Source organism: Lutra lutra, chromosome 7 (assembly GCF_902655055.1).
Source record: "Lutra lutra chromosome 7, mLutLut1.2, whole genome shotgun sequence".
NCBI classification, from domain to species: Eukaryota; Metazoa; Chordata; class Mammalia; order Carnivora; family Mustelidae; genus Lutra; species Lutra lutra.
In genome coordinates, this window is record NC_062284.1 from 79621758 (window position 1) to 79640491 (window position 18734).

The following is an 18734-nucleotide window of genomic DNA, read 5'->3' on the forward strand; positions in this document are numbered from 1 at the left end:
TTAGCTTTGCTAAAATTATTGTATATACTAAAATATAGCCAGATTTTCAAGTATTTTTTACCATTTCATATTTACCCTAATTCTACCCAATTGGTGAGATTTTTCTAGAAAAGTTTTTTTTCCCTCAACTAAGTTTATTATCCATTTTCTGAGCTGTGGTGGGTTGACCTGTGGGCTCAAAAAAGATATGTCTGTTTGTAAATAAGGCTGCAATAAACATAGGTATGCCTTTTTTTTTTTTTATAATTAGTGTTTCCATTTTCTTTGGGTAAATATCCAGTAGTGGAATTACTGGATCTTATGATAATTCTATTTTTCATTTTTTTGAAGACACTCCATACTGTTTTCCACAGCTGTACCAATTTGCATTCCTACCAATCATTTACAGTAGCAAAGATATTGAAGACCTAAGTGTCCACCCACAGATGAATGGGTAAGGAAGATGTGGTATCTATCTACAAAGGAATATTACTCAGCCACAAAAAAGAATGAGTTCCTGCCATTTGCAAAAACATGGATGACCTAGAGAGTATAATGCTAAGTGAAATAAGTCAGTCATAGAAAAACAAATACCATATTATTTCACTCGTGTGAAATTTAAGAAACAAAAACGAATAAACAAAGAAACAGAAATGAGACAAACAAACAAAAAACCAGACTCTTAAATATAGAGAACCAATTGGTGGTTGCCAGAGGGGAGGTAGGTGAGAGGAAGGGCAACATATATAAAGGGGTTAAGAGTATACTTATTGTGATGAGCACTGAGTACTGTATAGAATTACTGAACCATTAAGTTCTATACCTGAAACTTACATAACCCTATGTTAATTATACTTCAATTTTTAAAAAATTGTAAAAAAAAAAAAAAAAAAAAAAAAAGGTGTACCTATATCTCAACTTCCCAAATCAGAGAATGTGACCTTATTTGGAAAAATAGTTTTTGCAGATGTAATTAAGTTAAGGGTCTCAAGGTGAGATCATCATGGCTTAGGGCAGGCACTAAATTCAATGACAGTATATCCTTACAAGAAACACACAGAGGTGAGCCTGGTGGTGGGTATTATGGAAGGCAGGTATTGCATGAAGTACTGGGTGTGGTGCATAAACAATGAAGAGGAATAAAATAAAATAAAATTGAAAAAAAAAGAAAAAGAAAAAAGAAACACACAGAGAAGCCACACAAAGTAGGAGGTCATGTAAAGTGTGAGGTAGAGATTGGAATTATGCAGCCAGAAGCCAAGGAATTCCTGGAGCCAGCAGAAGCTGGAAAAAGAAAGGAAATATTCTCTACTAGAGCCTTCAGAGGGAGCACAGCCCTGCCACCATCTTGATTTTGGACTTCTGGTCTCTAACACTATGAGAGAATACATTTCTGTTGTTTTAAGCCACCAAGTTTTTTTTGTTACTGCAGCCCTAAGAAACTAATACATGAACAGTATCTAAAAATTCAGTAAGTAGAAGAATAAGTTTGGTTAAATATTTGAAAGTTTGTTGGCTTTTTTCCTTAGAGGTCTGTTAGTGTGAGATTTTATTTCTTTGGAAAGAGTGTTTTCAATATAATTTTACCTGAATTGATTAAACAAAGAAATCCAAGTCTTTATTTCTTATTTAGATTTGCTGCTTATAGCTTATTAAAAGATTGAATGTGGAACAATATTTTTTTTTCAGTAGGCTCTAGGCCCAACCTGGGGGTGGACCTCAAGACCCTGCAATCAAGGGTGACATGCTCTACCGACTAAGCCAGCCAGGCACACCTGAAAGTGGAACAATATTTGTTATGAGTTTTCTAAGAGTCACTTTCCACCCAATCTAACTCTCCTTCCTTCAATGACGGTTTCAATACTGGAGATCACTTCAGGTAAAATCAAATTATAATTTGGAGCCACTTTAACCTTTAATCTCACAAGTGACTGGCCTGACTCTAACTGTTAGGGTAGTGGAACAATTCCTCCTTGATAGGTCACTTGAGCTTGGGCAATGAACGGGTCCATCAAAAGATTCCTGGTCCCATGTCTGATCCCAATCCTTTCTTCTCTCCATCATACCAGAGGACAGGAAGGCCATGAGACAAGGAAAAGGGGACAGGGAGAGAGGGAGAGGGATACAGAAAAAAAGATATATAGAGAGAAACCCTGAGCAAGTGAGCTGAGTTCCTTTGCCTAAGAAAAGTTAATAGGAACTAAGATATGTACAGCTAGGTTGAAAGAGTAATATCCATACCATTAACCCTAAACGAATAATAACAACCAGCATTTATTAGATGTTTACTGTATACCAGGGAGTTTCCTTTCATATGTTCACTTTATGCTCTTAACAGTTCTGTGAAGTAGGAACTATTATGAACCCAATCTTCAGGAAAGGTTTACAAAACACAGATGCCTTGTGAAGTGATAATTTAGGGAAATGAAAGACCGTTGTTCACATTTGGGTAAATATAGACTAGAAAAAATAAAAAACACAAGGAGATCAAAACTATTTTTTGTAAGCAGGAAGAGATATCACACTGGGAGAAATATCAGGCTGCCCCAAGAATTTCCAGGAAATCCTGGACAAAACACTGGGTTTCCTACCTCACAAAGAACATTTATTAATTTTTACAAGATAGATTTGCTCAACTATTTGGAAAGACTTAAATATATTTAGGCAACTGATATCAGAAGGCTATAAGCCAACACTGATGGACAAGTTCAGAGGACATGGTATATATATAACTAACAACTTAATTTTCTGTTCTGTATTTTTTGACTAATTCTTATTAATATTTTTGTTAGAACAAACTCAGACATTTATATGTCCCAATTTTCAAATTCTGTAAATACTTTTGTTTTTATAATACTGAGATTTGGATCTACTAGCGGGTGGAAAAGGCAAAATAGAAAAGAAAATGTCTTGAACAAATTTGGATAGTTTTTTCTGATTAAATGTTATAAAACTTTATCACAAGGAACACAATCTCCACACTGTAGACAGTTCTTTTCTCTAAGAACAAATTTAGTGCTTATTGCAATATATTCTTTTATTAAGATCTAATTCTAGATACTTAAGGAAACCTCTAGAAAAGTTGGCTGATTGTTGTGTTAAACCAGACATTGATGTTTATGTAATAAGTGGGTGAAAAAATATTAATTAGTAGGATGTTGGTTGAGCTGATTAAGAGTTGTTTGTTGTTGTGTTGAGTAATAAGGTAAATAGCCAATCTTGAGCTGGGATGCACTTGCTTCCACTCCTCTCTCTTTGGTCTTCACTGCCTTTTATCTCCCAAGGGCTAAGAACCTAACAGTGGTCCTCAAGAACGTCCAGTCCCCTGAGAAGTCCCACCCAGGCCAGGACCTTACCTGTCCTCAGTAACCTTCCCCTGTGGCAGCAGCTTTTGGGCTCTTCCTTATGGAACTGGGGGCTGCTTACTCTCCAAACCTAAAGTTCAAGGGAAAAGAAATAAATATAAACATCAGCTTTCAGACAGATTCATCATCAGTTCTGGGGACTTTTCTGGAACTTTGTCTCTTACACAACCTTACTTAAAATGCCAGGCATACCTTATGGAAACACTAAGAATCTCTGAAGGAAGAAAATCATGTCAGGGACCCTGTGCTCTAATTAATTTTGCCACTGTTTCTTCTAAAATTAGAAGGCAGTGTGGCACTTTTCAAACTTGTGAGGTAAGCAGGGTTTTTTTGTTTTGTTTTGTTTTAATTTCCAATCCAAAGTGTAGTTACACTTTTAGAAAGTATAGTAAAAATGAGGACAAAAAATAGGAGTCTGCTTTTTAGTTATTATATTTAATAACAGAAAAACTATCAAATTGTCATAAAAATACCTAAACACTTATAATTTCTGTACTCATCTTGTGGTAACCCAAGACCAGCTCTACTCAACAGATTTCACTTTTTATAGGATTACATTAGTGTCTTGGTTGAGGTTTTAATTTTATAGATAAGGGAAAACTATTGAATTTTTTAAATAAAAAAATATTTTTTGACAGCAGGGACTGATTCTAACAAAAACCTCCTATCTTCCATATGCCCTTCTACTTAACATTAGAGTTTAAAGATATGAAAGGAAAAGGAGAAGTGTGTGAATAAATCCAGCTGAGACACACATATATTTAAAGGATCAATGGACTTTAAAATTGTTTTGATTCCCAAAATATTCTCTCAGTTTTTCTGAGAAGTGGTCATATCTCTGCTTTGCCAACTAATCTTTTCTGCCTCCTAAACTTGAGGTAAAATAAGCTATGCTTGTAGCTATATAGTTATATTCACTGTTCTCTCATGAACACACAACAACACATACACTAAGATAAAACAAAAAGAAAATAGAAATAAAATATTAAGCACCTGTGTATGATTAAGGACTTGGTCTCTGGAGTCAGACTATCTAGATTAAAACCTGACCCCATTAGTTATTAGCTGTGTGGCCTTGGGTAAGTTACTTAATTTCTTTGTACCCCAGTCCCCTAACCGTAAAGATAAAAATATATAAGACACCTATCATACAACTTTCAGAGTTATGGCAGAGTTAAATGAGATGTTTGAGTCTATGGCAAAACCTTTGCTACTTAAATTGTATATACTTTTACTGTTTGGACATTTGCTTTAGGCTTTAGACTAAAGCACACTTTCAAGATTGGTTTGATGACCAGAACTCAAGAACATAAACCTTGGTTTCTGGTTCCAATCAAAATGGAATAAACATATTCCACTCCATTTCTTCCCCCAAAGAACTAAAACCCTTGAACATAATGCATACAGCGGCTATCTGAGGACTGTAAAAAGTAAATTGTAGTAGGCAGATTGGGGAAGGAAACCAGAATGTGAAGGAGCATCAAATCAGTAATGAGTTTCCCATTTTTTTCTTCTCTGGTATCTCTTGGCAATGAACTCACAAGCAGCCTGGAACTTGAGACTGTGCATTGAATGTGAACAGAAACAGCTCCAAGAGAAGCTATCACCTAGCTAATGAGGAGGAAAGGGTCCCTGGTGTCAGAGAAAGGGAGGGAAAATACTCTATGCTTTTTTCTCTGCTCTTTCACCGCAGCTAACCCTAAAACAGCAGTGATAACAATGGTAATGACTGGTAGGCACTTAACACTCAAATGAGGGAGTGCTTCTCCTTGACCAGAAGAACTCTTGTCGCAAGAATGTAGGGAAATACCCCACTGTGTCTTTTTCTCTATATATCCTCTTTCTGCTTGGTCCTGGAGACAGACTCAGACATGCTGATTATGTTACAGAGTGGGGAAGCCAAAGTCCTGACTTACTAGACAGAGGACCATTAAAAGGGTGCTCCTGTGAGACAGAAGTAGTCAGGAAGATCTCAGAGAGGAGGGAGCTCAGGAAAATAACTCCAAAAAGTTGCATATGAACTTTTGGGCTCAGTCACAAATTGTGCATGCTTAAACCTTATCTAATCTGCTTATCAAAGGCTTTGAGAACTGAAATGTGAGGTAGACCATTTTCCAGATCCTGGAGTGCCACTGGATAGTGCACACAAGAGACAGGTCCAAACGGCACAACACAAGTGTTAAAAAGTTAACTGACTTTGGAACTATAGCCCAAAGAAGGCAAATAGGAATTTGTAGCTTGAATCTAACAGGATTAATTACTATTAAAATCGAGAAACAAATAATGCAATAAATACTCTACGACATTTAAACAAAGCCAAAAAACCCATATAATATTCAAAATGTTCATGATAAAATCCCCAAATTTAGCATACAAAGAAGCAAGAAACTCTCAACAGCTGGCATAGATGTGGAAATTATCAGGAAAAAATTTAAAGTAGTGATTTTAAATGTACTTCAAGAAGTAATGCCAAATACTGTTGAAATGAATGGAAAGGTTAAAAAGTCTCAGAAGAGTAATAATAGACATGAAAATAAAACTGAAGGTAAACTTTAGAGCTGAAAAATACAGTAACAAAAACCAGAAATTCACTGGATGGATTCGAGAACAAAATGGAAATGATGGAGGAGCAAATTAGTTAGCTTGAACTTGATCAACAGAAAGTATCTCATTTGAAAAAGAGAGATTAAAAAAATGAAGGGAGTCTTGGGGATCTGTGGAACAATACTAAAAGGTTAAACATTCATGTTATTGGAGTCCCATAAAAATAATAGAAAGACTGTGGTTAAGAAAATCCGTTATAAGAAAGAACAAGGAAATTCTTTACAAATTTGGCCAGCTGTAACTTAAAGATTCATGAAGCTCATTGAAACCTAAACAGTATGTGTGCAAAGAAATCCATGCCCAGAAATGATGGCAGATTTCTTTTTATTATTATTACTATGTTATGTTAGTCACTATACAGGACATTAGTTTTTGGTGGCAGATTTCTTATCGGAATCCAGAAAATAGTGGTCTGAAGGTGGTGGGAAATTTTCAAGTACTGAAAGAAAAGAAATGTCAACCTAGAATTCTATATTTAATACAAGAATCCTTTACAAATGGAGGCAAAATAAAGATATTCTCAGATGAAGGAAAACTAGAGGTGTTGCCAGCAAAAATGCTCTCACAGAAACATAAAAGGGAGTTTTTTGGGTTGACTCAAAACGGCATTGGAGGACAATATGGAATGTCAGCAGTGAAGGAAGAGGGACAGAGGTAGTAAAAATAAGGGTAAACATAATAGACAAATCTCCCCTTAAGGTCTTCTTAAAAATGTATGTTGAAAGCAAAAATTTTAACAGTCTGTTGGGATTTTTCAGTATATGTAGATGTAATACGTATTACAACCATGACATAAAGAAGAGAAGATAAAGCATTCTAAAAGGTTGCAAACTTTCTATATTTCACTTGAAGTGGTAAAATATTACCTTTACATGCACTGTGAAAATGTTAGGTATGTCTATTGTTATCCTTAGATCAACCACTAACAAAGAGAAATAGTAAAACTCAACAAATAAAGCAAAATGGAATAATATAAAATATTCTAATAATTCAATATAAGGCAGGAAATAGAAAGGAAGGGAATAAAAAAAAAGAGAGGAAATGAAAACAAAAAATCATGGTAGACTTAAATCCAAAAATAAGAATAATAATGTCAAGTTTAAATTGTCTCAGCATACCAATTAAAAAAAAAGATTAAATAATGAATTAAAAATTCAAGACCCAATTACATTTTATCTACAAGAAAATTATTTTTAAATACATGGATGTAGGTTTTGGATAACAGAATGGAAAAGCATATACTGTGTAAAATTAACCAGAAGGACACAGAAGAACTGAACAACACCATTAATCAAATAGATTTAGTTGATCTTTGTAGAACACTTCAGCCCACAATAGCAGAATACATATTCTTTCCAAGTTCACATGACACATTCTCGAGATTGGCCATCTCTTCATCATAACAAATTCAAGAGGAATGGAATCATACAAAATATTTTGCCTGATCATAAAAGAATTAAACTAGAAATCAATAACAGGAAGATAACTGAAAAATCTCCAAGCAATTGGGACTTAAAGAACATACTTTAAATAATCCATGGGTCAAAGAGGAAGACTGATGATAAATTAGAAAATATTTTGAATTTAACAAAAAATTAAAATACAACATATCAGTATTTGAGAGATGGAGCTAAAGTATGCTTGAGGGAAATACTTAGCAATAAAATGCTGTATTAAAAATAAAAATATCAAATTGATAATTGAAGACATACCTTAAGAAATTAGAAAGAAATCTAAAGGAAGCAGAAAGAAATAATAAAGATATGATCAATTAGGTTTAAAACAAAAAAAAAGCAGTAGAAACAAATAATTAAAACTGAAAGGTGGTTCTTTGAAATGATTGATGAAATTGATAAACCTGTATTTGGACTAACAAAGAAAAAAGAGAGAAGATACAAATTGCCAAAATCAAAAATGGAATAAAGAGTACCACCACAAGCTCCACATATTAAAAGGATAATAAGGGAATAATACAAATAAATGTGTGTGCCTAAATTTGACACTTAGATACAAGGATTAAGAAATAAATGCCTCAGATTGGGAATAAATAATTAACATTTTGTCTATTTGCAGATGATCGCCTGTGTAGAAGGTGCCCAAGAATCTACAAAATTTCTAGAACTACTAAGAGCGGAACAGTTGAACAGACACTTTACTAAAAGAGATATGCCAATGGAAAATAAACACAGGAAAGATACTCAGTATGATTACCCATTATGGAAATGCAATGCCAACCACAACCACAATGTCATACCACTGCACACTGATTAGAACGGGAAAAATAATTTTTTTTAAAGATTTTATTTATTTATTTGACAGAGGGAGAGAGATCACAAGTAGGCAGAGAGGCAGGCAGAGGGGAAGGGGGAAGCAGGCCCCCTGCCGAGCAGAAAGCCCGATGTAGGGCTTGATCCCAGGATGCTGAGATCATGACCTGAGCCGAATGCAGAGGCTTAACCCACTGAGCCACCCAGGCACCCCAGAAAAATAAATTTTTTAAGAGTGACAATACCAAGTGCTAATGAGACTATAGAGCAGCTGGAACTTTCATATGCCTTAGGTGGGAATAATGAATGGTACAAAACTGAAAAACAGTTAATCAGTTTCTTATAGGGTTAATAGACACCATGTAACTCAGCAGCGTTGCTCATGGGAGTCTAATCTAGAGAAATGAAACTTATTTTCATATAACCTGTAGATAAATCTATTAAAAACCAACTCAAACTGGAAACAACCTCAGTCTTGCAATAAGTGAACAGATAAATAAACTTGATACATCCAGACAATGGAATACTACTCAGCAATAAAAAAGAATAAACCACTGACTCATTACACAACACAGATGACTCTCAAAGGCATTATGCTGAGGGAAAGAAACCAACCACAAAAGTTTATATACTCTGTGATTCTATTCATATGAAATTCTAAAAATGTCAACTCTGTAGGGATAGAGAGCAAATTAGTGTTCGCCAGGGTGAATGTTGGAAAGAACTTGACTCCAAAGGAGTATCATAAAGAATTTTTTTTTTTTTTGAGTGATAGGACTATTCTGAACCTTGAATGTGATGATAGAGACATTAATTTATATGTGTTAAAACTCATCAAAAATGTAGACCAAAAAAGTCAATTTTACTATATGTAAATTTTAAAATAAAAAATGAATCTGACTACTTTCACTTCATCCGCTCATAATTCAATGTGGAACATTAGAAACAAACTGTAGCCCTTCTCTGCATCAATTTCCTTAGCTCAGAGATCTATTTTTTATTGCTTTACTCATAGGATTAATGAGATAATGTTTGTGAAATGTTTTGAGCTCCTTAAAAGGAAGTTGCTATGCAAGTATAAAATGTTGTTATCATTACCCAGGCCCTATTTTTTCTTTTGCTTGTATGATGAAGTTTATGATCATCTTCATTTTCACATTATTTTTAATGAATTGTAACAATAAAACGTGGTAGCCAGGATATAAAATGAAGCACATGCATTAACAAGGCTAAAACTTTGTAATTAGAATTTGAAACATCAGTCTGTCTAAAGATAATTGGCTCTAATGATTATTTCTCTATGTACACAAGCTACAATTTTATGAAGTCCAAGTGTGGCTTATTCTTCAAGTCACTATCTCCTTTGAGATGTTCTTAGTTTATCTGGGTATCTGAAGAAAGAGAAACAAGTGTGAGGAAAAAATTCACATCTGAAAATAAAAAAAGAGTACTCTGTCTTCGAAAGGAAGTAATGAGAGAATAGTCTGTTTAATTTGGACTCTGCTTGTATCATTTTTAAAAATCCTTTTACTTTCTATCAACAAAAACATGACTTAAAGATAATATTTAAATTCTTAGAAACCCCCCTCCCAAATTTTCTTCTTTCTTTCTTAAGTGCAAAATAAAGAATTCTATTATTCCCCTTACAAAAAATTTCTGATAACCTCCTACTTATTTGGGGGCTAAGGTTGAATTCCTCTTCCTCGTTTTTGAGGCTTTCGGTAATTTAGCTTTACTTAACCTGGACAATGTTACTCCCTGTGTCTTTATCCTTCATATTAACCCTTTACTTCATCAGGAGCTTTTCCTCCATTCATGTCAGGTTCCTCTGACTTCCATATCAAGTGATTCCTCCTGCTCCTCTGCCTGAAAGGAAGAAATCTCCTGCATAGACCGCAGCTGGAGACTTTACACAAGACCTAATAAATGTGGGTCACACTCAGGTATTGGCCTCTAATTATCCCTGTCTCTGTGGAAGCAAAATTATGAGAAGAAAATAAAAATTTCCTTGACAATTGAGATCAGTTAAGTGCCCAAAGCTCAGGTAAAGCCCAACATTTGTTCTCAGACTAAACTACACTAAAATATTTCAAAAGGTGAAGATCCAAGGGTTTTAGGGCATATTTAAAAAAAACGAACAAACAAAGCAAAACAGCAGAAGACATGAAGATTCTTCCATTTCCGAAAAACTAAATCTTATTTCAAAGTCTTACCATTTCACTTGATACAAAAAGTTCTGCAACAAATGTTCACACTTTTCAGTAGATTAGCTGGTAGCCAAATTCGCTTAAAGAAGTCACCTATTGTCAAAATTTCCTGGACACAATCTTTGATACAAGGGAGATCAGGGAAGGATGTGATGGTCCCTTTTTCAAAACAGCGTTGCCCCAGAGAATCAGAAACGTAAAGAGAGTTAAGAAAAAGTGTGCATCATTGACATCTTGCTGACATTAAAATTAAACCATGCTTCCATAAAAATCTATGAGTTAGGAGATAGTTTAGAAGTCATATTGTCTAGCTTCCCATTTTGTTATAGAAATGAGAAATGAACTTCAAAGAGGTGAAACTAATTCCTGTCTAAATCCTGAAATTCTATCTGTGGTCCAGAAATCGGTGGGATACATAGAATTCTTATTGAATAGGACTTTATTAATTTTTGGACCCCACAGCTTTTGTAACATTAGGGAATTTGAATGTATCTTGTAGATAACTGGGAGCAGAGTCTTTGAGGATTTTAGAACATGTGAATAAAGGATGAAAGCAATTTTGGTGAAGGTAAGTCTGGCAGCAGTGTAGGGAGTAGATGGAAGGGAGGAGAGCCTGAAGAAAAAAGTTCCACTTAGAAGAAGTCTACAATGCAGCTGATTTGAGGGTGAAAATGATAATGCTGATTTTAGACATGTGAAATAGAGGTTACTGCAGGAACTTTAGATAAATAGAGTCTATGCATTCATGGAGAGAGTAAACTGGATGGCTAAGAGTTTAGGGTAGCCAATATGGATTTGGAAATAAACCATGAGGAGAAAAGATTGAAAAACAAAATAAGGAAAGCCTTGGCAAATACATACAGAGTTCGGGGAGAGGAGGAAATTAATACCTGTTGACCTGCAACGTATGCCAGCAATTTGCCCAAGCAATTTACACGCTTATCTTAGTTATCCCACCTGCACTTTAAAATAGGCATTGTTGGGACGCCTGGGTGGCTCAGTTGGTTAAGCAGCTGCCTTCGGCTCAGGTCATGATCCCAGCGTCCTGGGATCGAGTCCCACATCGGGCTCCTTGCTCGTCAGGGAACCTGCTTCTCCCTCTGCCTCTGCCTGCCATTCTGTCTGCCTGTGCTTGCTCTCTCTCCTCTCTCTCTCTGACAAATAAATAAAATCTAAAAAAAAAAAAATAAAAAAAAATAAAAAAAAATAAAATAGGCATTGTTGCCCCTCTACTCATGAGGAAACTGAGATTTAAGGTAGTTTGTCTAAGTTTACTTAACAAGACCTGGGATTGGGATCTATGCCTGTTAAGCTTCGAAGTTCATGCCCCTTTCAGTAGCCATCAAAATAAATGGAGGCAGGACCTCAGATAGAACATGTCATAGGAAATATGGATAGTGACCATATCTACCTCTCAGCTGCTATAGTCCCAGCACACAGAAAGGAGTCAAGAGTAGTTGATGAATGACTGAAGGACAGCAAACCACTTATTGACGACTTTATTGATGTCTGGAGCCAGGTATGCATTGAACTGTATGTTTGTATTATTTTAGTCTTTCACAACACTCCTCAAGATGTATGAGGGATTGCAGACCTTCCATGGTCACCCAGAAATCAAGCCAAAGTTAGTCTGTCTCTACATTTGGGTTTCTAACCTCTAAGCTATGTTGAGAAAATCCATCCATTTTGAGTTAGAGGACACTGATGACTTTTGCGAGATGAGATTTATCAACAATAAAAGTGAAAATTTTATTCCATGGTATATAAACAGAGAAGCCAAAGGGGAAAAAAAAAAGTAAGAAATTTGCCAGAGAAAAAATAGACAGAAATTAGATATTTGCTAAAAGGAGACGCAAGGTTCAAGCTGATTTGTTTACATTGTTTTCTTGAAAGTGGGAAGCTGAGCCTGCTTTAAGTCAAGGGGTAATTTGTTGGTGGATACTAAAAATATCTAACAAAAAAGAAGGTAGTTAAAGAGAAGCAGGGGAGCAAAAACGATAGGAGACATAGGTCAAATGCAGGGTTAAAGGATGACTAGGAGTAAAGACAAGGGAGTGGGGTAGACAGAACCGTCTTTTAGGCAATGTGTAAAGGCTGAGATGAAGAAACTGTCCCCTTTTGGCCACTGAAAGCAGTCAGCCCTTCTCCACGGGCCTTGGTGGATCTTCAGATGAACCAGTACGTGGTTTCTTAAACCAAGTCCAAACAGTCGGTAAACATAATCACTTCACAGGGGTGGTCAGACTTAACACTGACTGGATAATGGATGCAGGGGAGTGATGGCTGCCTCATTTTCACTGCTGTACTTGTTTTATACATTCAATACAATGGTTCACTACTTATTTCTCAACAGTCTCCATCGGAGTGAGTATTCACTAAAAGCAAAGATGGTCCTCTTCCTTAGGGACAAATGGACATATCAAAAGAATCAGGGATCAAAATACTTCTCTCAGCACTGGCCTCTTGCTCAGGCCAAATGCAAGAACAGTGGCAGTTTCTGCTGATGACTCAGGATACGTAGAGACCAACAATTTTTATGGCATCTTGGGTGGGCTGATAATGTCATTGCCTAAGGAATATCGCCTCTGTGACAAAGTCAGAGGACACAGCCTCCCTAAAACATGCTTTTGTCATTCTTTTCTTTTTGTTAGAATCAGAAGATACTTCTGTATCAAAAATGCTGGGCTGTCTTTTGAATTAAACATAGACTACAGACCTGCCCATATCATTTGATACTATGAGATAACACAGATGTGAATTTTGGACAATTTTATTGATGATAATTTAGCATAGAAAGTGAGTGCTCATTCATTGAAATTGGATTCTTTGCAGCATCCCTGATATTTTGGGTGGAAGAAAAGGGGCATGATTTTCAGTGGGCCCCCCTTTCTCTGAACATCAGCCTTTTTTCCCCCCTGTGCTTCCTAACAAGGCACAACAGATTGTGTCAATAGCATTGCCACACAGTTGTCCTTTTGACACGGCTGTTCTGAATGTAGCTGTAGTAATATTCATTCCAAAATGCTGGAATGGTTGGCAAGGGTGGTCCCCAAAAGGCTGAAATCATTCTCTCTCCATAGTATTTTTTACTGTTGTCTACTTCATTTTTGAACTTGTTCCTTTGGCTTCTGTAATATCGCTTCATTTAATTCCTCCTTTAAACATTTCTTTTCAATTTTCCTTTCATTCTGACTGAACCTTCCATATTGGTATTTCAAGTGATCTTGTGTCCCAAGATCACTTCCGTCTCATTCTATTCCCAAGGATCCAAGTCATCCTAATCAACATATGGTGGGCTTTTGACTCACAAATCTGTACCTTCACCTCCAGAATTCTTCCCTAAGCTCCAGGCACATATATAAATACCTTCAGGATATCCCAAACTTGGTGTGGTATAGAACTTTACATTCAACATGTTCAAATATGAACTCACTCTTTCTAAGGCAGTAACTCCTTTTTATTATTAATTCCATCAATCATCCAAGCCAAAAACCTAGGATTCGTTCTGGATTTCTTTAAATTCCACATTTAAATTCTATTTACTACTATTTTATATCCGGTCCTCATCATCCCAGAAGGGTTATTACAATAGTTTAACTGGTCTTTTGGCTCACTCCTTGTCCTGGCTTCTATCCAGACTTTGTCTTGCTGGCTGGGTGAATTCTACGATGTTGCTTACTCTTCTGCTTGTAAAGTTTCAGTTGGTGTTCTGAGACATAAATTTCAAACTCCTTAGAATAAGGGATAAATGACAATAGAACAGAATAAGGATGGTAATAATACAAAATAGTGACTAACCACTGGAAAGTTCGAACTCTCCTGCTGCTATCTATACATATTGTGTAGTCTTAATATGTTTATCTAATACATTCAAGTATCTCATAACAATTAAAAAATTCTTCTAAATATTTATAACATTTCTGTTACAAAGTAACAGTAATACATGATAATGCTCTGTCATCTTCCTACAAAGAAAAATAGCTCACATTACCCACTCCTTACCCCAAAGTCTGTAAGTCCAGTATTAGTTCTCTCTTTCTCAGGCTATAGAACTTTACCTCAGGTGGGCTTTCTCCTTAGGAATTATTCTCTAGTCTTTGTGTATTTTTGTAGTTCACTTTAGGACCTTCTTGTTTAGATAATTACAGAAAGAAATTAGAGCCATTATTGTAATAAAACATGGTTTTATATTGACTAAACCAGAAAGGTACATTGAGATGGCCATTTGTAATATTCTCATTGATGCCTCCAAGTCTCCTGTTTGGCTATGGTTGTTTTTCACTTGGAGAGCTCTTTTTTCTACTGGAAACTAGATGACACGCAAGACAGAAATCTTCATTACTCTTTGAAACATACTTTAAGGCTTCAGAGTAGTTAAAGCTAAATTCTAAACCATGAGAGTTTCTCTGCTTTTTGAGTAGATACCTCGGCTCCCAAACGGCCTGAAAGCAGATGAAAATGATTCAGTCAGGTGGACACATGCTTTGACAAGAATATTTATTTGTTATTATTGAAAAATACACAAAGGCAAAAGGTTGCTTAGCTGCTGATTTTCCATAGTATACAGGGTATTGTAAGAAAGGGGGAAGTATCTGTAACATACGGCAGTTTACATTTCTAAGGCATTTAGGCTTATGAGTAGTAGGCGCACCTAGGTGCATTTATTTGAGTTTAAACATACTGAGGCACACCAGGCAGGCAAAGAATTTGAAACTATACAGTAAACTCTTCCATGCACTTTTGTCGAGGATTGTAGATACATCTCCCATTCCCCATTCTTCTTCTTTTTTTTTTCTTCCCCACATGAGTTTTGGAGTTGTTCATAGAACTGGTAATAATCTACTCTTCAAGAGTTTCCTTATAATGACAATGCTAATGGGACACACAGAACAGAACTAGTTCATGGACAGGTTCCATAGACTCTTACCAATTTGAGGCTCCAGTAAGAAAAACACCGATTTGCAAAGGCACAGTGGAGACAGGTTTAATGCATTAAATACAACATGAATCATTCACAATAACAAGTTTAGTGTTTCAGGGAACTTTTGTTAATACAACACAGTTGGTCACACAAAATACAAATGCTTCTGTTGATTTGTCTTGGCAACTCAGATACATCAACAGTGCTAACAGTTTAACAGCTTTGTTCTCATCTGACAGAAAATAATGGCAGTTCTGCAAGGCAAATGTTAAACCTGACCGTATGTATTTATTAATTCCACAGTGTTTTGACAGATTATAGGGGATGGAACTCAGAGGATGCTGACACGCTCACTGAGGGCTTTCATCTCTGTTTCTTCATTTTCGGGATTGTCACTGTGGCTAGCACTTGGATTGATCAGGTGAGCAGGGTACTGTAGCCCCTGCTCGCCTGCGTACTGCTCCCACCGCAGGTCGTCGCTTTCGTGGGTGATGTAGCGTTCCCCGATTTTGCACTCTAGCTCTCGTAAATCTAACCAGGTCTGATAATCCTGAGGAAGAAATTCCAAAATATTACCATAGAGATGATTACAACTCATTAAAACATGGTTTCATGTCTTGTCAGTTCCCTACAACCTTTTCCTTTCCACTCTATCCGTGCTGTGTCTTTCCTCAGGTGCCCTGAGGGGGACAACATCAGCACCAAAGCCTTCCTATTTACCTAAACTCTGCAAATGCAGACTGTATATACGATATCATGCATAAAAGAGTGGGCAATTAATGCTTGCAGTCAAACAATTAGGAATACTGGCATTCCTCTGAAATTTAATGCCTACGAATAATCCTTCAGTATTGCATAGTATCATTTCTCTAATGTTTAATGTGAAAATAAATATATAAGAGGAACCAAACACATGCATATACTTGATATTTGCCATGCATTTGTTCCACAAATATTAGCCCAGGACTTAAAAATATAGCCTCCAAATAAGCACAGTGCTTGACCAGATGGGCATCTGCTTGGACATTTATCAGGATTACACATACAGACGCTCTTGAAATCTGGTCCTTGGAGTTTTATAATGACCCTTAGATTTTTTTGTTTGTTTGTTTTTGTTTTTCTGTTTTTATTTTGGGTGCACGTATGAGCGCACATATGTGAGTGCGTAATGTGGTATATTTCTCCCCTGTCAAATAGTCATGGGTAGAGAGAGAGAGAGATTTAGAAACACTAAATTGTTATTAAATCCTAAGAAGTTGCATGCATTTTGGCAAACAAATTGATATAAGAATAACACTTTTAAGAATGTAACAAAAGATTTTTACAAATAATACCAAGATCTTGTAAATATTTATAAGTCCATCTGATTGGGAAAATATCCAGTGATTAATGTTTACCTGTAGCCAAGGGTGACTCAAGGTCTTATCCACGCTATAGCGCTTTCTCATTTTTACTTGCAGCAAGTTATTGATAAGATCAATGGCTGAAAAAAATTTCAATTATTGATAAAAAACATGACAAATCTGGAACATATGCACAATTCATTTACAGTTTATTTCACATCTGCTATTTCACACTGTTAAATGCAGCATAGTGATAACAGGCACTAGAACCCGAAGAAAATACCTCTTGAGAATTCTAAAACCTTGGCCTTCATTTTATTTTGGATGTTAAAAAACGAAATTGAAAATAATTACGGAGGAGGAAGTCTGAATCTTTTGTGAATATAATGTGAGTTTCTCTTGGTCTGGTTTTTAATACATTTTTCTAAAGCAGGAGTTTGGTTTAAATGTGCATCATCTAACTATTTTTTATACTAACTGTAGGATACAACTGATATTCAAGAGAAAGCAGTTACTAATTTTGTTACAAAATGTGTTTAAAGTTTAAATACATATAATAGGCTTCATTGTCTTTTTTTTTTTTTAAAGATTTTATTTATTTATTTGATAGACAGAGGTAATGAGTAAGCAGAGAGGCAGGCAGAGAGAGGAGGAAGCAGGCTCCCCGCCAAGCAGAGAGCCGATGTGGGGCTCGATCCCAGGACCCTGGGATCATGACCTGAGCTGAAGGCAGAGGCTTTAACCCGCTGAGCCACCCAGGCGCCCCAAGGCTTCATTGTCTTGAATCAAATGACATTTAGACACCAAATTTAAAAGGAATAAAATAAAACATAACGTGGGCCAAAACTCAGCATAAACTCAGAGCTTAAAAACCAATGGCCCAATAGGAAAACCCTATGGTTTCTTTCACTTTGCTTTTTAAAATACCCAATGAATTGCAATTATATTAGACTTCACTGTTTTCTAGAGGAAGACAGGAAAGAAACTTCTCTAATAGGAATTATTCAATGAGGTTAGAACCAGTCTACCTAGCTTAGTGCTCTGACTTTGATTGGGACTCCTACGGAGTGTAATTTAGGAGGGAAAAAGTGATTCTTCCATCTTTTTTTTTTTAAGATTTTATTTATTTATTTGACAGAGATCACAAGTAGGCAGAGAGGCAGGGAGAGAGAGAGAGAGGAGGAAGCAGGCACCCTACTGAGCAGAGAGCCCCGATGTGGGGCTCGATCCCAGGACCCTGAGATCATGACCTGAGCTGAAGGCAGAAGTTTAACCCACTAAGCCACCCAGGCACCCTGAAAAAGTGATTCTTCTAGTTATCTAGTCTACAGACCACCTGAGATACCCATAGCATCATGTGACATGACACCTTTGTAAAAATTATATTTTTGGCCTAGATTATTAATAGTTCATTTATTAAATTCACTATTACACTTCTTACTCATTCTTGTAATAACTTCCCATATTTCCTTCATCTTAGCATCTTCTCAAAAAAGAGCTTAGTGAACTCTGCCAAACCAATGAAAGCATTCACATTTCACCAGAGTTAATTTCTACCCCTAACCTACCCTGGTCATTAGGTTTCCTGAAAGATGGATCTTTCCCCTCCAAATCTTAATCAAGCTGATATTAAAAAAATGTCAATCAATTCCCCAACTTCCCCAACCACCAAGCGCCTTTGACTCTATAGTATGGTCCACATCAGCTTGTATGGATCTGAAATACAGGTGATCACAGGGGTCCAGAGGCAACTGGGACAGATTGCTTCAGATAGAATGAATCAGAATCCTTCTCATTATCAGGCAAAGAGAAATTTATTTCTATAGTCTTTTGGCAATCCAGAGTTCTTATCTCTGATACTAATACTCCAAATATTTGTCTGCATGCTTGAACAGCTGGAGAATCAAACATCTCAGAATTCTTTGACTGGGGAAAGTAAATGCAACAGCACACATTTCAATGTCGTCTAGGCCCATACACCCTTGCCTTAGTTAGGGTACCTCAGGAAACACGGTACTTAGTATAATTTCAAATTCCATGCATGTGTT

At 36.2% G+C, this 18734-nt stretch overlaps 1 protein-coding gene across 2 annotated transcripts in view; it reads right to left on the bottom strand.

Moving 5' to 3' along the window:
* Positions 1-14905: 14905 nt before the first annotated feature.
* The window catches only part of PRKD1 (protein kinase D1), a 330955-nt gene continuing 327126 nt past the window's right edge, over positions 14906-18734 (bottom strand). For both annotated transcript variants that reach the window (XM_047737162.1, XM_047737160.1), the window contains 2 exons: positions 16741-16826; positions 14906-15893 (listed from right to left, as the gene is read on the bottom strand). In XM_047737162.1, coding sequence (XP_047593118.1) covers positions 15675-15893; positions 16741-16826 — 305 coding nt within the window. In that variant the 3' untranslated portion in view covers positions 14906-15674. The remainder of the gene's footprint in view (positions 15894-16740; positions 16827-18734) is intronic.